Source organism: Hyperolius riggenbachi, chromosome 4 (assembly GCF_040937935.1).
Source record: "Hyperolius riggenbachi isolate aHypRig1 chromosome 4, aHypRig1.pri, whole genome shotgun sequence".
NCBI classification, from domain to species: Eukaryota; Metazoa; Chordata; class Amphibia; order Anura; family Hyperoliidae; genus Hyperolius; species Hyperolius riggenbachi.
Window position 1 is genome coordinate 202,585,532 of NC_090649.1, and position 23,174 is coordinate 202,608,705.

At 38.8% G+C, this 23,174-nt stretch overlaps 1 protein-coding gene across 1 annotated transcript in view; it reads left to right on the forward strand.

Annotated features, from left to right (window-relative positions):
• Positions 1–23,174, forward strand: part of MUC4 (mucin 4, cell surface associated) — a 111,335-nt gene that overhangs the window by 48,457 nt on the left and 39,704 nt on the right. The window contains exons 19-26 of the mRNA XM_068281244.1: positions 2,233–2,352; positions 9,423–9,542; positions 12,361–12,480; positions 13,019–13,138; positions 15,747–15,866; positions 17,350–17,469; positions 20,528–20,647; positions 22,366–22,485. Coding sequence (XP_068137345.1) covers positions 2,233–2,352; positions 9,423–9,542; positions 12,361–12,480; positions 13,019–13,138; positions 15,747–15,866; positions 17,350–17,469; positions 20,528–20,647; positions 22,366–22,485 — 960 coding nt within the window. The remainder of the gene's footprint in view (positions 1–2,232; positions 2,353–9,422; positions 9,543–12,360; positions 12,481–13,018; positions 13,139–15,746; positions 15,867–17,349; positions 17,470–20,527; positions 20,648–22,365; positions 22,486–23,174) is intronic.

The window sequence follows — 23,174 nt, forward strand, 5'->3', positions numbered from 1 at the left end:
TTCTTTGCAGTAAAATCGTATCTGAAGTTGTCTTTCACTGTTTCCTTGATGTATAAGTGCTTCAGAAAACAACTCTGTCTTTGACCCAAGTTGGGTCGGAGAGCTCAGAGAAGCTCTTTTGCATAGATAACATATGAAGTTACTTAACTCTTCCTGTACTGGAAACAATATGAGACTCATATATGTGCTACTCATGTTCTCTTTCTTAGCTGTACTACACATACAACTCATTATATCATTTATTTTCCCTTCAGATTCCCTTTAAGACACACATAATTAGGAAATAAGACTTTCTTTGCTGATATGGATGAATGCAATCCCTGCTCATCTAACACAACCTGCAGCAACACATTAGGGAGCTACAATTGTACTTGTAAAGCTGTGCTCACAGTATTTATGTTTATCTGCAGGGTTAGTAATTACCAGTCTTCAATATAAAAACTGTGTTACATTGTTTCACTAAATGGAATATTAGCATGCTAAGGCCTGATAGAGTATCAGTGTACACAGGCAGTTAATTATTAGACGAACTTCTGCAGATATACAAAAATGAATGGAACTTCTGTCCCACACTGGTCGTCAACATTACCCAGAATATGCAATGCTAAATCAATGCTCATCTCAAACAATCCATCCCCACAGACTGACTGATCGTTTGTTGGGTGTGCTGTGGCCTTTTGTGCAGCAGATGGTTTACCTTAACTCCAAATAGCTTCTGGGAAGATTTCAGAAAAAGTTTTGGAAAGTTTAACTTTGCTTTCTTAGGAAACACCAGAAAGCTATCCGATCTGCTGTACCCATTCCGATGGTCTGTTAAGGCTTTCCGTGCTTCAGCAGCGTGGAAGCATACCATGTACTCGATATAGTGCAACAACACAATCACTATCAGTGTGATGGAAATAACCCATGTGGCATTATAACAGACAAATCCCTATCTGGGGATAACAGACTTTGTGAACAGGCCAAAATGGGCTCTACATGTCTATTGGTTTATTGCCATCTTAATTGGAAAATGGTCCAGCAGAGGTCCTAGTCTGAAACTGTTGCTTCAGCATACATATGTCTTTCTGTTGCTCTAGCATCCTGTATTGGTAGAGGGCCTGATGTACTCAGCTGGTAGTGTATGCACAGGATCTGCTCATTAGACAGAATGTTGACTCATTACTCTTATAAATAAAATATCACTGCAAAAAATAAAACATTTTAGGTGAAGATAGAAAACATTTACTTCCAGCTACCTGAGTTTACACACAAGCAGAAAAATAAGATTTTGAACCTTTGCATCCATCAACATGTCGATCCCATCTCAAGTGTGACAGATGCATTTACTGTTATAGTTTTTTTAATTATTATCAATATCACTCTTTATGTTAAAATGTTTGTTTATCCCCTCTGTTCCTATTTCAACTGCTGCTTAAATCTTAAGACTATCTTTGTCTTGCAAACAGACTTTATTTTCTGTAAATATAAGGGAAGGTTCTTTTTAAGTATTGATGTAAATCTATTTGCATTGCTTTCAAACCAATAATTCCTTCTGTCTTCTATTGTGCTGCTTTACAGTATTATTCTTTTGATGTGGCATACTGATGCTTAGAGTTATTTTTGAGCATAGACAAACTAGACAGTTGCCTTTGGCACACCTGCATAAGAGTGCTCAAAGACCACCATCAGAAACCCTTTGCTTTATAGAACTATAATAGCTGCTGGATTCACATTAGAAGGCGTGTGAGGGGACTGTAATGTATATATTGGGAAAAAATAACACAAACGTTATACTAGAAAGTACCAGATTATCAAAACAATAGTGACTTTATTAGCAATAACAGTTTTAGATATATTATTTGTTGATTGACCTCTGGATCCCAATATTAAGCTTGGTGTATGTTAAAAAATACATTAGGTTATAATATCTTAGTAGCAAAGGGAAGAGGGTAACAATGAGTGTTGTATTTTGTCTAGCACTCCAAAAAAACAGAAACTGCCCTGGCAGAGATGGTCAATGAGATGTTAATAATTCTATCTTGCATGCAGATTTAATGCAAATTGACCCTCACTAGTGTAGTAATATCTTAATGTAAGCTAGCATTTATGTAGTTAATATCTTTCTTTTTTGATACCTTTCAAACCTTTGCTTTCTGTTTCTCTTCAGTGTCACTCCTGGCTTCCACGCTACAAATAGTATTGAGATATCATAAAAGTTTGGTTAATTGTCTTATACATTTCTTGGAATAGGTAATGGAACATATTGTGCGGATATTAATGAATGTCACACCAGTGGAATCTGTCCAGCTAATGCAGCCTGCAGTAACACAATAGGAAGCTACAACTGCTCCTGTAATGCTGGATTCCAAGGTAAATGAAACACAGTAGTCTGTTCATTTGTATTCCTGTATTATTTCTAGTGGACCCGAACTGAACATTTCCAAAGTCCATGACACCCTACCCTAGCTTCTACTCACTCCTCCCCTCTGCTCATTCAGCAGCCTTTCAGAGCAGTGACAAGCTCTACATCAGGAAGGGGGTGGGGCAAACAAAGATCACATGAGATCTCACTCTGTATTGCAGAAATTAACTATTTTTGCAACATTTTTAAATGCATGAATTTTATAGAATGGAATTTATTTTGAAAGAATAGACACTTGAACTAATACTTTAATATAGTTAGCAAATTTGATATGATCAATGTATTTAAGGAGTGAATCATTTAAATGGAACCAGAGGTGAGAGACATATGGAGGCTGACATATTTATTTACTTTTAAACAATGCACCTGACATTACCTGGCTGTTTGCTTTTAATACTTTTAGCCATAGACCCTGAACATGCATGCAGATCACATTCTTCTGACAAAAATCTGTCAAGATTAGCTGCATGCTTGTTTCTGGTATGTGGTTCAGACACTACTGACCAGAAAAATCCACAGATAGCCAGGCAACTGGTATTATTTAAAAGGAAAATAATATGGCAACCTCCATATGTATCTCACCTTGGGTTCCCTTTAAAGCAACCCTGTATGGAGAATGTACTTAATAATGAATTCCCTGTAGACTGTTGTTCTTTTTAGTTGTTTTTGTTTTTATGAGCTTTATGAGTTTTGTAATTCATGTGCACTGGGTCTCTGTCTATATGTAAAGCCCCATTTTACAGTCTGGATGACACAATTTATTGGTTACCTTTAAAAGATTTAAAGAGTAAATAAAAGTTTGCTTCAGAGTTTTAGGTTCTATGTTTAGGTGATCAACTAAAGCATTACTGATAGGTGTAAATATGGGTCTTAAATTCCCAAAACTTTCATTAATAACAGCCCAAGCTACAATTAAAGGGGCACTACAGCTAGAGTTGAGCCGAAATTTTCGTAATTTCGCATTACTATAATTACGCATGCGAAATTTGCGATTACGATGCGAAATTACGGTAGCGTAATTGCCATTAAAATCATAATTGAAAATACCGTAAGCGTAATTTTCAACGCGTAATTTCGCGTTTTGTTCATGCCGTAGTTTCGCATTAAACGCTACCGTAATTTCGCGTTAAACCGTAACGCTCCGTATAATGTAAAAAAGCCGCCGACTTTAAGGGTTAATAGCAAAGCCCCCTTAAATGCCAAGAGCCTTAAATTTGGAGAATATATTAAGGAGATCAGAAGGAAACAGAGGAAATTTTTTTTTTTAAAAAGACCTTATAGTTTTTGAGAAAATCGATGTTAAAGTTTCAAAGGAAAAATGTAAACATTTAAAAACCCGCCGACTTTAACGGTTAATAGCAAAGCCTGCTTAAAGTTTAGGAACACCAAATTCCCAGGGTATATTAAGGGGATCAGTGGGAATAAGAGGAAAAATTTTTTTTTTCAAAAAGACCTTATAGTTTTTGAGAAAATCGATTTTTAAGTTTCAAGGGCGAAAATGTCTTTTAAATGCGGAAAATGTCAGTTTTTTTTGCACAGGTAACAATAGTGTATTATTTTCATAGATTCCCCCAAGTGGGAAGAGTTTTACTTACTTCGTTCTGAGTGTGGGAAATATAAAAAAAAACGACGTGGGGTTCCCCCTCCCAGACCTCTTTAACCCCTTGTCCCCCATGCAGGCTGGGATAGCCAGAATGCGGAGCACCGGCCGCGTGGGGCTCCGCACCCTGACTATACCAGCCCGCATGGTCCATGGATTGGGGGGTCTCGGAAGGGGAGGGGCAGCCAAGCTTTCCCCTCCCGCTCCGAGCCCTTGTCCAATCCAAGGACAAGGGGCTCTTCTCCACCTCCGATGGGCGGTGGAGGTGGAGGCCGCGATTTCCTGGGGGGGGGGGGGGGGTTCATGGTGGAATCTGGGAATCCCCTTTAAAAAGGGGTCCCCCAGATGCCCACCCCCCTTCCCAGGAGAAATGAGTATAGAGGTACTTGTACCCCTTACCCATTTCCTTTAAGAGTTAAAAGTAAATAAACACACAAACACTTAGAAAAAGTATTTTAATTGAACAAAAAACATAACCACGAAAAAAGTCCTTTAATATTCTTAATTAACCATTAATACTTACCTGTCCCTTTAAATAAATGATCCCTCGAAATAGCCTCGGAAATGTTCTATCAGTTACAATGTAACAAAGTTATTACAATGTAACAACTTTGTTACATTGTAACTACGCCACACCCGACGTCACTCGCCGCTCAGCCGCCGCATACGCGTTTGCGCTGCACAGACCCGACAGAGCTCTGAGCTATGTAGCTCAGAGCTCTCTAAGCATCTTTGAATTTGGGCTCCAAGGAGCCCCATTGATCCTTAGCAGACCAATGGGGTTCCTTCTGATTTGAAGGAACCCCATTGGTCTGCTAAGGACCAATGGGGCTCCTTGGAGCCCAAATTCAAAGATGCTTAGAGAGCTCTGAGCTATATAGCTCAGAGCTCTGTCGGGTCTGTGCAGCGCAGACGCGTATGCGGCGGCTGAGCGGCGAGTGACGTCGGGTGCGGCGTAGTTACAATGTAACAAAGTTGTTACATTGTAATAACTTTGTTACATTGTAAGTTACTGATAGAACATTTCCGAGGCTATTTCGAGGGATCATTTATTTAAAGGGACAGGTAAGTATTAATGGTTAATTAAGAATATTAAAGGACTTTTTTCGTGGTTATGTTTTTTGTTCAATTAAAATACTTTTTCTAAGTGTTTGTGTGTTTATTTACTTTTAACTCTTAAAGGAAATGGGTAAGGGGTACAAGTACCTCTATACTCATTTCTCCTGGGAGGGGGGGTGGGCATCTGGGGGACCCCTTTTTAAAGGGGACTCCCAGATTCCACCATGAACCCCCCCCCCGCAGGAAATCGCGGCCTCCACCTCCACCGCCCATCGGAGGTGGAGAAGAACCCCTTGTCCTTGGATTGGACAAGGGCTCGGAGGGGGAGGGGAAAGCTTGGCTTCCCCTCCCCTTCCGAGACCCCCCAATCCATGGACCATGCGGGCTGGTATAGTCAGGGTGCGGAGCCCCACGCGGCCGGTGCTCCGCATTCTGGCTATCCCAGCCTGCATGGGGGACAAGGGGTTAAAGAGGTCTGGGAGGGGGGACCCCACGTCGTTTTTTTTTATATTTCCCACACTCAGAACGAAGTAAGTAAAACTCTTCCCACTTGGGGGAATCTATGAAAATAATACACTATTGTTACCTGTGCAAAAAAAACTGACATTTTCCGCATTTAAAAGACATTTTTGCCCTTGAAACTTAAAAATCGATTTTCTCAAAAACTATAAGGTCTTTTTGAAAAAAAAAAATTTCCGCTTATTCCCACTGATCCCCTTAATATACCCTAGGAATTTGGTGTTCCTAAACTTTAAGCAGGCTTTGCTATTAACCGTTAAAGTCGGCGGGTTTTTAAATGTATACATTTTTACTTTGAAACTTTAACATCGATTTTCTCAAAAACTATAAGGTGTTTTTGAAAAAAAAAATTTTCCTCTTATTCCTTCTGATCTCCTTAATATATTCTCCAAATTTGAGGCTCTTAGCATTTAAGGGGGCTTTGCTATTAACCCTTAAAGTCGGCGGCTTTTTTATATTATACGGAGCGTTACGGTTTAACGCGAAATTACGGTAGCGTTTAATGCGAAATTACGGCATGAACAAATACCCATTGTAATGCGAAAATTACGCGAAAATTACGCTTACGCGAAATTTCGCGAAATCCTTCTTCATGACGATTATGTACTTACGGCCATAATCGTAATTACACTAATTACGCGAAATTTCGCGAAATCGTAATTACGTCATTACGCTCATCAAGAACTACAGCAAAAAACTGTAAAATTTAAAATATGTGCAAACATATACAAATAAGAAGTACATTTTTTCCAGAGTAAAATGAGCCATAAATTACTTTTCTCCTATGTTGCTGTCACGTACAGTAGGTTGTAGAAATCTGACAGAAGTGACAGGTTTTGGTCTAGTCCATCTCTTTATAGGGGATTTTTAGGTATATATTTATTTTCAAAAGCACTTAGTGAATGGCAGTTGCTCTGTCCAACTGCCAAAACACTGTGTAGGTAGCAGCAGGGCCGGCCCGCCCATGAGGCGGGGTGAAACTTTTGCCTCAGGCGGCACTTCTGGGGGGGGGGGCGGCACCCGCCCGTCCGTGTGTGTGGGGGGCCGCCCGAGCTGGAGGGGACAGCGGGCAGGAAGGGGGTATTGGGCCTAGCGGCGGGGAGGGGGTCGGACCCCCCCCTCCCTCGCCTGGGTCCCCCGTCCTCCGCTCCCCTCCAGCTTTAACAAGGTCCGTGCTGGCTGCAGCTATTTGTAAGAGGCAACGGGCGGGGATTACTCACCTCTTCCTCGTTCCAGGCCAGCGTGCGCTCCACTGACGTCACTTCCTGCGGCGTAGCAAATACCCCCTTCCTGCCCGCTGTCCCCTCCAGCTCGGGCGGCCCCCCACACCCACGGCTTGGGGGGGGGGCTGCGGCGATTTCTTTGAAAATTGCCTCAGGCAGCAAAAAGTCTAGGGCCGGGCCTGTGTAGCAGGTAAGCTGGCCAGCATCATTGTTTAAATCCTTTTTAGAGAATATCTTTATAAAGAATAAAAGCCTTGCTGAGAATCCCCTATGAAGAGATGGACTAGTCCAAAACCTGCCGCTTCTGTCAGATTTCTACTGCCTACTGTAAGTGACAGCATTATAGAACAAAAATAATTTATGGCTCATTTTACTCTGGAAGAAACATACTTATTATTTGTATATGTTTGCAGATATTTTAAATTTTAGAGTTTTTCGCTGTAGTGCCCCTTTAAGTCTTGTCAATTCTTTAGGAAAATACTGGAGGGGGAATACACAACCAAATTACAGGTAGATTCGAAAGCTATAGCTCATTTAATGGGGAATGTCACTTTCCAAAGCAGGTTATCGGTGGGCATCTCTACGCTGAACCAAATTTGGAAAATGTCTGACAAATTTGACTTTGAACAATTGCAAGATAAATATAAACTACTGCGTAATCAGGCATTCATATTTTTTTCGTCTTAAGCAATGTAGTAATATCTCTAAACCCACTCTACCTAGATGTATAGTCTACTTCCTCCACAGCAACACTCCCATGAAAGGGGTTATCTCTTTGGTACAAGGAATGTGCTCTCTATAGAAGTCAAGCTCTAGATAAAGATATTACAATATGAACTTACGATATGAGGCTTCCTTTAGAAATTACAAAAATGATTACAGCCTTACATTCTGCTTCTACTGTATATCCTACTGGGTATCCCTACAAAAAATGTTCCTTCGGTGGCATTACACCCCCAGAAAACTAGCACAGTTTGACCCTACCAGATCACCTCTACGTTGGCGTCAATGTGGCCAAACAGTCACCCTACACCACACTCTATGGCAATGCCCGATTATCAGCGCCTTTTGGAGTAAAGTTCAAGGCGTTATTACAAACCATCTTGATCCCAACTTTTCCCTAACACCAGCATTGACAATTTTAAATATTGGTATTCAAGAGATAACATCTTTAAATGGACTAATAATATTCCATATTTTAGCATATGCCAGGTGTTTAATCACTTCTAATTGGAATCAAAAAGATCTGCCTACCCTAACTCAATTGCAACACTGCGTGGAGGGCAACTTAACACTGGAACGCATTTATCACCACATGCCCCATAGATACTGCCTCATACCTCCTTGGTGATTTTGCTTTCCCCCTAAATGTAAAACGTAGTGTGTATACTGCCCTTAATATTTTCCCTTGCATGAAGTAGTATGGAATAAGTGGCATGTTAAGGCTTCTATCTCTATCAAACACTGTCCTTTTATAATTTGATAAATGTGAATAGACGAGGTAGTTTTCTCAGGAAGACCCAAAATATTGTTCTTCTAGTTTCTAAGTTTTAATTTGCATTATTCTTTACAGGCTTAAAGTGGTCTGAAACTCTGACATAACATTCAATAAAAATGTGTTTTCCTACTTTTTTTTTACTCTTACAGTTATCATATTTGCTTTTGTGCACAAGTAATATTGTCTGTCTACAAATTACAAGTTTCCAAAGTATAGTTTATCTGTCTTCAAAGCTGCCATTGCATTTTATTACAGCTGCTTTTTATTATACATTGAAATCTTCTAGTGAGCTGTTCTGAACTTTGTGTATGTTAGAATCACAGAGAGATTCTCAGAGAGTGTTTTCAGTTGTTTACACACAAATGTAACAACATTGGAATGTAATGAAAGATACTGTTATCTCCAGTCTGGATGCAGATTGTAAGCTTAACAGCCTTTCCATAGCAGGACAAAGTGCTGTGTTTAACTGATTGAATGATGTACTGCTACATTTTTTATAGTACCTTTAAAGCTGTATGGAATCTTTTAGAGCAATGTAGAAATGCTGAGTTTCAGAACACTTTAATCCAATGCTGGTTACATGGACAATGCTTGTCTAAGGCAAGGTTCTACTGTTCCTGGTGTAAGAATATTGTTCTTATTGTGGAACCTTATTTCCAATCTCTGCTACTGTCTGTTGGCTCTTCCATAAAGCCTATATTGTACTCTCAACTGATATGGAAATTAACATATTCTAACCGCTGGCTTGCTTATCTGCTGCATGTTATTTCTGCTGTATATATTGTGGTTTATGCATATGCGTCTCATGTGATTTAAACAAAAATTCTATACAAATGTTTAAAAAAAAGTAAGGAAAAAAATAGTCCTAATTATTTGATGGATTTAAAGTATACAAGAGCAGTTAGAAGCAAGTATTTATAAACAAATGCTGTTTTGGGATAGCTACATTTTTGCCCGAATGTCACTGTTCAGTTCTGACTGATCAAATGATGATGAATGTGACTTTGAAGCTTCATTCACATGAGAGGATGAAGGCAGTAAAGTCTGCTCCCTTGTACCAGCCGGACTCTTGCCGCATTTACCGTACTTTAACATCATGTCATACATTTCTTTGTATAGGCAATGGAACTTCCTGTGTTGAAATTGATGAATGTCAGATCAATGGAACCTGCTCGTCTCATGCAACCTGCAACAATACAATAGGAAGCTACATTTGTACATGTATTTCTGGATTCACAGGTAACTGAACCAACTTACTTCATTCAGACACATTTAAACTGGTCTGATACATTTTAGATGAAGTGGAAGATATTACCAAGTGATAAGTTGACTAAGACATGAATTATGCATTGTCATGTTATGGACTCATGTTATGTTAACTTTGTTAAACTACATTACATTTGTTAACTTGTAAACTACATTATTGAGGCAACATTATTTCAGAAAGATAACGCTACATTTCCTGCAATGAACTGTCCAATCACAATATGATTTTTTTTTACATTTTTTTTTTTTTTACATTTGTTAAAGCATTGCTATAACATATATATATATTGCACAAGTCATTTTGCAATTCAATATTATTACTAATTATATTTCAGTTTTGGAGCCTGCTTTGGATTTCTAAAAGGGTATGCAAGCTTAGTTAGCAGTTGTTCCCACGCATTAAAGGATACCCGAAGTGACATGTGACATGATGAGATAGACATGTGTATGTACAGTGCCTAGCACACAAATAACTATGCGATGTTCCTTTTTTTCTTTCTCTGCCTGAAAGAGTTAAATATCAAATATGTAAGTGGCTGATTCAGTCCTGACTCACACAGGAAGTGACTACAGTGTGACCCTGACTGATAAGAAATTCCAACTATAAAACACTTTCCTAGCAGAAAATGGCTTCTGAAAGCAAGAAAGAGATAAAAAGGGGAATGTCTTATCAGGGAGAGTCACACTGTAGTCACTTCCTGTCTGAGTCAGGACTGAGTCAGCCACTTACATACCTGATATTTAACTCTTTCAGGCAGAGAAAGTAAAAAAAGGAACACAGCATAGTTATTTGTGTGCTAGGCACTGTACATATACATGTCTATCTCATCATGTCACATGTCACTTCGAGTATCCTTTAAGTCAGTGCAGTCTTTAAATTATTACTTTTTGGGCTTTACCTGTAAATTGAAACTCCACCCGAGCATGTCTTTTTAAATATGCATTACTAGTGTTTTGTCTGACTTTCTACTGGGAACATTTTGTTGTTTAGGAGTCTGTGGCTGGGACAGAAAGTCAGCAGTGTGTTGCTAACAAAAACCAAAACAGTATTAAATAGTACAACCACCAAGCTGGAACCCAGACAGCAACACAAACCTGACAGAGGTTCTAAGCCTTCTTCAATCAATGAAAAAAATATATACATTCATACTTACATTTTTGTAAAAAAAATGTAAGATAGGTTGCACTTTAAGATAGATCTAATGGTGGCCATACATGGTACAATAAAAACGTTCGATTATCCCATTTATTCGATCTAAATGATCGAATCAAATGAAAGTTGAAAATATTTTTTTTACGATTAAGAAATTCGAACGATTATCCCGTTTTTTCGAGAAAAATCAGATCGGACATGCTGGAAAAATCTGTATATTCGATCTAACGGAATAATCAAACTAAATTATCTAATAAAAAAAAAATGAAAAATGTTACCATGTATGGCCACCCTTAGGCCTTTTTTCCACTTAGTGCGCTCCTATCCGCTTCTGTCCGCTTTTTATCAGCACATCAATGTTACAGATTGATACATGTTGCTGAAAAGCGGACAGAAGCGCATAGATGGAAACGAGGCCTAGACATTTATAACTGTGTATGTCCTGTCTATTCCACTCTAAGGTGTTGCTGTAAATGCTGGCAAGTGATTGTGACTATGCTGTGGAAGAGAAATGAAATAAGGATAGACAGCAGACACAACAGATATGGATTATTCTTAAGGATGTAATTGAATCAGAACAGCCTATTCTTCTTTAAAAATCTTTGTTTCAGTAATGGTTGAGTGGAATCCATCAGCTGTGCAGTTTGCAATGAAATAGCTCAGTTGGATGACTGACTGGCATAGGGTCAGGAAGGTGTTTACATTACTATACCTAGAGTTAGGCTAATATTTAAGTTTCTATAAAACATATATTTAGTGTCTGGAAATCAGTTGGGAATAGCCCCTTAGCTCTGCTCTCTCACTTCCTAGGCATTAGTCATGTAATGAATGACTCATAAATAAAGATAAATATGTATTTATTGTGTTATTCATTTTACAATAATGTTTGCTGCATGAGCTCCACCAATATCTAAAAAGCTCCATTATAGTATTCCATTATAACACTACATTACATATACATCCTAAGGCCAATAATGAGGTAGAAGAAAAACAGCAGTATGTCTTCCAATATAGCGAGTATGCAATATGCTGGACCTTCTGAGACAAGTTAATTAATAAAGTAATCACAACAATACTAGCCATCTCATAAAGCACTGCAAACATTTATTAAAATAGTAAACTAAAAGAAACGTACTTCTAGAAGCCATACAAATGGAAAGCAAGGATTGTATTGAACCAGGATAATACATGAATATCAGTGATTTCCTCTCCATGTTTTTATTACTGCCTTTGCTTACACTTGGGAGAATCTGCTATACCTCCCGGCCTAGAGAGACATGAGACATAACAGTAGAGAAAATAATCCCAGTAGGAGAAGGCCATTTTGATTGTTGTCATGGTGACAGGTGCCACCATTTGAAATTAATCCTAGGCTGATGTTCTAGGGACAGTTGTAAAATGTTGGAATTCTAATTTTATTTCTTACAGCCAACTGGTTGGTATTGGATTGATAAGTGATGCAAACTTGTGCTTTAAACCTATCCCACTGTTTACAAACTAAAAAAGGTTTTAGCTGGACTTCTACTTTATTTTTATTTTGATACCTGCTGTCTTTTCCCATGTAAATATCAGCTCCTTTTTCCAGGATTATCAGAACATTTACAGCTGAGCTAACTATCTATGTATTTCCTTGACCAGGTAATGGAACCTATTGTGCTGATATTAATGAATGTCAGACCAGTGGAATCTGTTCTCCTTACGCAACCTGCACAAATACAGATGGCAGCTACACCTGCTCCTGTAACGCTGGACTCATAGGTAAAATGTTTGTTTGCACTTGGAATATTTCATATATTAAACTGAACTAAAAAGACTGCTAAATTCCTAAAACATACATGGCTGGGAAATAGATTTTTAGTGTACAGCTATTACTTCTTTATACTGATTTCTAGAACTATTATAGCTGTTGAATTCCCATTAGAAGGCATGTGATGGAACTGTAGCATATATTTTGTGAAAAAACAAAAATTATTCTAGCCAAACTGCCCTGGTAGGGATGGTCAATGAGATGTTAATAATTCCATCTTGCATGCAGATTCAATGCAAATTGTATGCAATGTGTATTACATTTGCATACAAGCCGGAATTTTTACCATCCCATTAGTGTAGTGATATCTTAATCTAAGCTAGCATTAATGCAGTTTTTAACTTTCTTTTTTGATAGCTTTTGCTTCAAACCTTTGCTTTCTGCTTTTATTCAGTATCCCTTCTGGCTTCCATGCTGCAAATAGTACTGATTTGTTTACTGAGTTATCAGAAAATGTTGGTTAATTGTCTTATACATTTCTTGGAATAGGTAATGGAACATATTGTGCCGATATTAATGAATGTCAGACCAGTGGAATCTGTTCACCTAATGCAGCCTGCAGTAACACAATAGGAAGCTACACCTGCACATGTAATGCTGGATTCCAAGGTAAACGAAACACTTCATTCTGTTTATTTGTATTTCCGTATTATTTCTAGTGGACCCAAAGTGAACATTTCTAGAGTCCATGACATCCTACCCCATTATACAACTGGCTCTCAGGTATGAACCCTCCACATCCATGATAATTTAGTCCCTGATTCTCTAGACGGCCATTTTCATCATTAATTTTGAAAAGACAACAAAAAGACACCGGGAGCCCAGTACCGTGTGATATTGTTGAGAAAAGGAAGACAATCAATATGAAGTATAAATATACTCACAAAGATGGGTTGCAAGGCAAGCAACCCACAAATGAGCATGTGAGGAAGTACTGTCCTCACTCGGCCTTTGTGTCAGGATATCCTGGTGGTCGCTGCTCCAAAAAAAAAAAAGACAGTGGTCTTTGCTACTCAAAGTGAGGTCAAGAACCAAGTACCTTCCTCTTAGGGACATTACTACATATGCTAGGGAAAGGTAGGAGGCGCCCAAGGTATAACAGTAGTAGAAGAATAGGTAAGAAAATCTTACCTTAAAGTAGTTTCATTCAATGACGCAAGGTTTAGGATAAAAAAAAAAGTTTTATTGTGCACATCAGACATCGCATTTTGTGGCTACAAACCGCTTCATCAGGTCAAATTCAAGTGCCTTGAGGAAATCAAGAACGTAGAATCCCTGAGCGCCCTGGGCAAAAGACAAGCAAACTTGTCATGATCGATGTCATGCGCAGACCCAATCCTCCCCATAGAGAGACCGGAGCTGTGTGGGGAGGCTGCGCCGATCGCTGGATCCAGGCTGGGTAATGTATTAAGTGGCTGGATCAGAGAATCGGAGGAAATCTGGGGGGGGGGGGGGTTCTGCCAACATATCCAAGCTAGCCTAGTGCTAGCTAAACCTTGTGGAAGCAATGAATCTATTAAATTTATACCAGGGGACTCATAATGCTAGCGAGTGGCATGCACGACACAGTGTCGGGCATACCGCTCAGGAGGTTAATGAGTGAATCATTGAAATGGAACCAGATGTATGAGACTTATGGTGGCTGACATATTTATTTAATTTTAAACAATGCACATTGCCTGACTGTTCTGCTGATCCTCTGCCTCTAATAGTTTTAGCCATAGACCCTGAACGTGCATGCAGATCCCATGGTTCTGACAAAAATCTGACAAGATTAGTTACATGCTTGTTTTAGGTGTGTGTTTCAGACACTACTGACCAGAAAAATCTGGAGGATTTCCAGGCAACTGATATTTTTCAAAAGGAAATAAATATGGCAGCCTCCATATGTCTCTTACTTCAGGTTCATTTAAAAAAAGAAAACTTGTATGGAAAATGAAGAAGGGTGAAGGCGTCCAAAAATAATTATCTCAGAGTATATGTTATAAAGACATAAATAAATACATGAGGAGTCGGAATCTAACCTCTCCAGATGAACCAGTCCAGAAAAACAAGGGTTTAGATAAGTTAGGTTTATTCAAGCACAATTAAAAAAGACAATGCATTTCTCAAGTCTCTGCTCACTTTCTCATGTCAATAAAATGCCTTAAGGAATTCAGTTTGCAGTCTGGGCACCAAATTTCTGATTACCAAGCAGGGACGGTATTTTCCCCGTAGGTGACATATGTGAGTGTAGGTTTTCCAACCCACCTTTGTGAGTACAACTACCCTTGTAATATTGAGCTAATTTTATCCTGTGATACTGCACCATTTGGCTCCTGGTCTCGTCTTTGTCACACAGGCAACCGTGGTACCCTCACAATGACTGTCCCTACTTCTACTGTATGGAAAATGTATTTAAAATGAATTACCCATAGACGTTTTGTTTTTACGAGTTTTGTAACTGGCTCTGTATATGTGTAAAGCAGGCACAGGCTCAATAGCTATAATGGAAATACCTTACTATATTTATTCTGACATAGCAAGAAGATTATAGTCTAGATGACACAATTTATTAGTTGACTTTAAAACATTCAAAGAGTAAATAAAATGTTGCTTCGGAGTTTTAGATTCTCTTTGTGTTTTGGTGCTGTTAGAATTCAATTGAAACTACTCAGGACCAACGTGTAGGAAGACGGCTAGCTGAATAAAGTCTTCATGCTATTTTCTATGAGAAATATTACTTCTTGTTGAAATAAAAGGAGCAGTAAAGACAAATTATGAAGCATAGCCTCTTAAAGTAATCTGCAAATATGCATATGTTTACAAATGATAAATAGTAGCATTTTAAATAGATAAGCCATTTAGATGTTTTTCAAAGGACATGAATACAGCCGACCATACACTACACAACTGGCTAGTCGATCGGCACTGCAATTGACATTACGATAACAATCCCACCAACCATCGACATCACCAACAACTGCCATTGTAATCGCGTAATGACATTCACAGATCATTTGCAGTGCAATGGAAAATACAATTTTCCCCCAGTTAGATGTTTTTGTTTTTGAATGTCTGATTGGGCATACCATTGTATAGCGTATGGCCAGCTTAAGACTATAGCCTTGTTTCAATAAAGATATTTAATTCAACCCCACCTCTGTTGTTGAGTGTACTGATATTTTTCCCCCTCAGTATTATCAGAAAACTCTAGTTTCTCACTTTTCTTTTTCAGGTAATGGAACTTATTGTGGTGATATTAATGAGTGTCTCATCAATGGAACCTGCTCTCCTTATGCAAATTGCAGTAACACAATAGGAAACTATTCATGTACCTGTAACACTGGATTCACAGGTAATTGACAATATCTGCTATTATTTGCTTATAGTTATAGTCATACTGATACTTAAAGCCATTTTCCACATTTGAATTCTCTCCTTACTTTCTATGTGCTATAATTATAGTCACCCCAACCCCCAGTAACCCTGTTGTCACCCATGAACTTCCATGTCATTCAGGGTGATATCACCCACCTCTATTCATAAACCTCTGCTCCTCCCACGCCTGCCTTTTTTCATCTCCCTTCCATGGGTCACACCTACTACCTATACAGAAGAATAGAAACAAGCAAGAAGTTTTGAATCCGGATGATACCATTTATTGGCTAACTTGAAAGAATAAGAGTAAGCAGGCTTTCAGCTGTATAGCCTTCGTCAGGCTTCAATTCTGTTTGCTTACAAGTTGATGGAACAGACAGCTATATACATGCAACATCAAAAGGGGATACATAGATTTTTTACATAAATACATGTCATTAAGAAACTCCAACCAAGAATTGAACTTTATCCCAATCAGTAGCTGATACCCCCTTTTACATGAGAAATATATTGCTTTTCACAAACAGACCATCAGGGGGCGCTGTTTTGACTGATTTTGTGCTGAAACCTCTCCCACAAGAAGCTCTGGGACCACGGTACTTTTGGCAGTTTGTTACAATGTAAAAAGGTTCACAGACAGGAATTAGCTGTTTAGAGCTGTCTCTAACAGCCAAAACAGCTAGCAGCAGCTACATAACCTGCCCACAGTAAAAATGTCACCATGTAATAAATGTCAGAATGTAAATCGGGGAGAGGAAAGATTTTACAATGAGCAAACACTGACTAAATCATTTATACATAATTATTGTAAAAATGAAGCATTTTTTTATTACATTATTTTCACTGGAGTTCCTCTTTATGATCCTATTTCCACTGGTTCTGTATCAGTTTTTCTGGATCTAGATCTCTAGATGTGGCTATTTAGGGCCTATTCTCACTACATGCGGATCTGTATGCAGAAAGACCGACCGTGTGTGTCCGCGTATGTGGATTTTTGTTCAGGTAGCAGGATTCTTGGGGGTTTTTAATAAAGGAAGCATATTTTTCCACTTTGGCTATAAGAAATTCCAAGACACCAGATAACAATGGCTGAATTCACATTCCAAATACATTATTGTATCCATTACAAATCCTGCAACTATTGTATTCACCTTCACTTCTGAATTAAATTTCTCTCTTTTTTTCTCTACCTTACATTTTAGGTTTGGTCACATTTTATTGTATGACATTTTGTACACACACGCACACACACACACACACACACACGCATGCACGCACGCACGCACGCACGCACGCACGCACGCACGCACGCACGCACACACACACACACACACACACGCACGCACGCACACACGCACGCACGCACACACACACGCACGCACGCACGCACACACACACACACGCACGCACACACTTTCAGAAAGTGTTAAATTGCTCATTTTATACACTTCTTTGATTAGGAAATGGAACATGGTGTACTGATATTAATGAATGCCAGAACAATACGATGTGTTCACCTAATGCAACTTGCAGTAACACATTGGGAAGCTACAAATGCGTCTGTAACACTGGATTCACAGGTAAATGACTGCAGTTAATTTTTATCTAAAGATAATTACCAATCTTCTTTACAGATTTACAGATAGTGTTTCAGATTGTCTAATTGATCTAGCAAATTACCTTGGACTAAAATGAAAGTTTATGAATAACTAAACATGTATAATTGTATTATAGATTTGCACCAGTCTGCATCGACAAACCTGTTATAGTCTACAATAACCTTAATTAGTAATGAGCAAAAATAACAAATTTAGTTCCACTCTTTTGTTGAAAATGTTGTTTTTGCTGTATTGATAAAAAACAACAAAAAAAAAACATTGGGAAGGTTATAAGTTTAAATTGGTCTCTCGAGCATGCTTAGTTTGTTTGTAAGGGTGTTTGTTTGTGTGTGTGTGTGTGTGTGTGTGTGTGTGTGTGTGTGTGTGTGTGTGTGTGTGTGTGTGTGTGTGTGTGTGTGTGTGTGTGCGTGTGAGTGTGTGTGTGTGTGTGGGGGGGGGTAGTGTTAGGTATCAGTAAGGGTGTTTGTTTGTGTGTGTGTGTGCGTGTGAGTGTGTGTGTGTGTGTGTGTGTGTGTGTGTGCGTGTGTGTGTGTGTGTGTGGGGGGGGGGTAGTGTTAGGTATCAGTAAGGGTGTTTGTTTGTGTGTGTGTGTGTGTGTATGTGTGCGTGTGAGTGTGTGTGTGTGTGGGGGGGGGGGGGGGGGTAGTGTTAGGTATCAGTAAGGGTGTTTGTTTGTGTGTGTGTGTGTGTGTGTGTGCGTGTGAGTGTGTGTGTGTGGGGGGGGGTAGTGTTAGGTATCAGTAAGGGTGTTTGTTTGTGTGTGTGTGTGTGTGTGTGTGTGTGTGTGTGTGTGTGTGTGTGTGTGCGTGTGAGTGTGTGTGTGTGTGTGTGTGTGGGGGGGGTAGTGTTAGGCATCAGTAAGGGTGTTTGAGCTAAGGGGGTGGTTAAGGTTAGGAGTCAAGAAGGGAGTTTGTGCAGGGGAGAGGGGTGGTTTGCTATAGATTTCAGGAAATGTGTTTGTGCAAGGGGGTAGGGGAAGGATAGTTAGGATTAGGAATAAGGGGGGAGGGTTCTGTGTAGAGTTGGCCTGAACTGTTCATCAGTGGACAGTTCACCGCAAATATTGGCTGTTCGCATTTGTGTCTGTTTGCAAACATATGGCATGTTTGACTCATCCCCTATACATTATAAAGGAGCCAAAAATGTACCCCTCACCGCAGAGTCAGAAGACCCATGGCAGCCAATCAGCTGTCCCTCCCACCTGGACTGCCCCCCCACCTATCAGAAAGCCAGCACAGCAATAATTTTGCAGTCTGTGTTTGGCTTCTCTGCTAGGCAGATCAGGGAGAGTGTGCTTCTGACAGGGGGAGCGTTAGTTAGGCCTGTGTTCTGTACCCTCAGTGCAGATTCTTGCTGCTACCACAGTGTTCTGGACAGCTAATAGTTCTTCTTAGAGCTGGTATATTTTTTTCTTGCTATTGTATTGCTGTGTTGTGTGTTCAGTGCACAAGTATGCTGTTGGAGACAGGTCTGCTAATCCTAGTAGTGCACTTACTTGATAACCCAATAATCCTTCACCACCACTTCTGGCCTGCATAAAGCCTCACTGGCAAAGCCTATATTTTGAGGTGATTGTTGCACATAGCATAAACTTGTCACCTGACCTGCGTGAAGTGGCAGTCACTTCCCCCCTGGCAAAGTTTTTTTTTTTTTTTTTATATTTTTGTAGTATTGTAAAAAAAAAATGACAAGCAGAGTGTGAATCGGCCCTAACACTACCTAATCGATGTGTAAACACGCCGGACGTTTAAAGCACTTTATTCCACAAATTTAGGAATGTAATGTGATTTCTGCCCTTTAGAGATTAAAACATGGGTCAACTATGTAATTTTTGGTGGGGCTTTTGCCATGGATCCCCCTCCAGCATGTCATGGTCTAGGTGTTAGGCCGCTTTTAACAACTTTTCCATCACTTTTTTGGATTCAATTTGCCTGCCCATTGAAGTCTATGGCGGTTTGCTGGTTCGCAAGCGTTTGCGGCAAATTCGTGTTCGCGTATCGAAAATTTCAGGTTCGTGACATCACTAGTTCTGTGTGAAAGCAGGGTTAGGTTAAACTGTAGTAAAATATCGGTAACATTTTCTACTGTTTTACTATTGTTAACAATTTTCATTCAGCAATATTATTACGATAATGTACACCATCTTCACTTTCAAAACTAAGAATATTGGCAGATTTTAACAATATTTTTATTAGCAAAATCCAGTGCCAATTTGTTCTTGCGCCCCTATTTCACACACTCCTCCAAGTCACCAACTTGAATATGAGTGTAACTTTTGTCTCTTTTACCCTCCCTATATATTAACTGCCTGGAATCAGTATTTAGAGAGAGGCCAAGTAATCATCACCGATGACAAGAGGGATGTTACTATCATGGGAAAGGTGCAGCAGGAGTTGACAGAGAAGTAACGGGACATGAGGAGTGAGGCTGGGCTGGGATTCCAAACCAGGAGGTTTAGCCAAATTCTCAGGGCTCTCCAAGGCTTAGGAGAGCCTTGTTAGTAAAAGCAGACTGTACTGCAGAGGTAACATGGCTTCATAGTACACAGGGGCCTTACTGCCAGACACAACAAGGATAATCCAATCCTGCAAACACCTCTTTTGTTTTCCATGTATATCATAAAACTTTCTGAAGAAATTAAAAATAATAAGTCTGCTCCAACGGGAGGAAAAATAAATAAATAACAGTTTAATGAATAGTCTGGACTCCTGATTACTGTATTTGATGGATTTCAAATATACAAGAGCAGTTAGAAACAAGTATTTATAGACAGACAATTGGCATTTTGGCATAGCTAAATTTTCTGATAAATGTCGATGTTCAGATCCGACTAACTGATCTAAATTCTTGGTGAATGTGATTTTTAGGCCTCTTTCACACCAGAGGATGTTGGCAGGAAATTCACCACCTGTCTGCTGCTCCCCTGCACCAGCCGGGCACTTGCTAGAGCTTAGCATGGGCAGTGGAGAGACAGCAATCGCATTTACTTTAACATCATATCATACATTTCTTTGACTAGGTAATGGAACTTCCTGTTTTGATATTGATGAATGTCAGATCAATGGAACCTGCTCGTCTCATGCAACCTGCAGCAATACAATAGGAAGCTACATTTGTACATGTATTTCTGGATTCACAGGTAACTGAAGCAACTTACTTCATTCAGCCGTGTGTAAACTAGACTGATATATAAGTTCAATCTTGTTTTAGATATTTTAGCTGAACTGGAAGATATAACCAAGTTATGAATTAGGCATTATCAAGTTATGGACTCATGTTATGTGAACTCAGAGTACATTATTGAGGCAACATTTAAAGCGGACCTGAACTCAGAACTTCCCCTCTGCTCTAAATATACAAAACAGCATAATAACCTTTAAAGAAAAACATATCTTTGTGACAGCTAATACAAATTGTGCAAACAATCTGCAGTGTATCTACTTTCAGCTTTCATGGAAGCAGACATATTGTTAACATCCTGTGCTTACAAATTACCTTTCTGCTGTGGCAGTCAGCTAACACAGGGGATAGATCAAATTACAACATGTGATTAGTCACAGATGAGGGGGAAGTAGACAGGCTAAACTCTCTAAATACATACTGTCCTGTCCTGTGCAAGAGTACAGGTCCACTTTAAGAAAGATAAAGCTACATTTCCTGCAATAATCTGTTCAGTAGAAGTGTATATATGTGTATGTATGTATATATATATATATATATATATATATATATATATATATATATATATATATATACTGTATATATATATATACTGTATATATATATATACTGTATATATATATATATATATATATATATATACATTTACCAGTATTTTTTTTTTTTACCTTGTTAAAGCATTGCTATGACAAATACTGTATCAAAGTCATTTTGCAATTTAATGTTATTACAAATTGTTTCATTTTAGGTTTGGAGCCCGCTTTAGATGCCTAAAAGGGCATGTAAGCGTAGTTAGCTGTTTTTTCCCCCAGGCATTATGTCAGTGCAGTCTTTAAACTATTCCCCAGTAACTCCCCTATTCCTACTTGGCTAGTTTCTGCACAAAGCAGAAAGCATAGTAACGCTAAAGTAATTACCGGCAATAATTAGCAAACTAACCCTGCCAATGGAGTATTGTGCTATTATTACTAATTCTGTAGAGGGCCTGAAGCTGTCTCTGCAGATATACCAAAGGAAGAAACCTGAAATAATGTTTGTAGAACTTGTTGGAGATTGTTATTTTTAAAAATAGAAGCAGAATATCACTTTAAGCTTCCAATTACATTACTTTTGTGGATTTAGCTGTACAGGGGAACGCCACCCAAATTGTCCAACTGTTGTCTATGCATTACCAGTATGTTGTCTGACTTCCCACTGGGAAAATTTTCTGTTGGTGATGAATCCGTCACTGAGACAGGAAGTCAGCAGAATCTTGCCAACGAAAACTAAAACAGTATTAAATGGTAAAACCATGAATCTGGAACCCAACAACACAAACCTTACAGAGGTTCTAAGCCTTTCTCAATCATTTAAAAATAGGTACGGTACATTCACACATACATTTCGATAGATAGATATTAAACATTTATTACAGTGTTGGTCCTGTTTATCCAACCCTAAGGTGTTCCTAGTAGTTTCCAATGGAAGACTGCCTCAAACACGAATGCTTTAGTGCTGGCAAGTGTTTGTGACTATGGTGTGTAAGATCGATGAAAGAAGGATAGACAGCAGACACAACAAATATGGCTTATTCTCAAGGATGTAATAGAATCAGAACATGCTATTCTGTTTAGAGAATCTTTAGCGTTATCGGAAAATGTACAGCTGAGCTAACTATCTATGTATTTCCTTGACCAGGTAATGGAACCTATTGTGCTGATATTAATGAATGTCAGACCAGTGGAATCTGTTCTCCTTACGCAACCTGCACAAATACAGATGGCAGCTACACCTGCTCCTGTAACGCTGGACTCATAGGTACATTTAAAAACCTAATGCTTGTTTGTTCACTTGAAATCTGTAATATCTCATATACTAAACTGAACAAAAAAGAATGCTAAATCGCTAAAAAAATATATGGCTGGGAAATAAACCAAAATTACTATTTCCCTGCATTGTGTGGGATTATTGAAAGGTGGGTTTAAGTCTGTGGGCTCTAAGATCCTAAAATAATTTTGTTATAGGTAAAACTTTGTAAAAAAAAAAAAAAAAAAAAAAAAGACAACTTGAAGAAGAATATGAAAGTGCTATTTTTTTAATTATATTTTTTATTATATTAGTATATTATTATACTTGATGGAATGTTTATAGAGGTTATCACTATAGCCTGGATTTGCTAAAAGCTTCTCCGGAAATCACCAAGCATCTCCAGTAGGTATGTTATAATTGATTGGCAAACTTGTACTGTTTTTTTTTCTATAAATGTGTGGTACTAGGTTTATACCGAATCAGAAGTAAGATTTCTGAAAGACAAATAAACAAATATGTGATTTCCGCCTAACTTATGTGGGCACAGTGGGACTTTTTTTTTTAGTAACACCCCCCCCCCCCCCCCCCAAAAAAAAAGCAAAGACAAACAAAACGAAAATGCATATGAAAGCCACACTGCTTTGAAAAAGTCATGAATAATTCAAGGTTTTACTGTAAAAGAAATATAATGTAGGCTC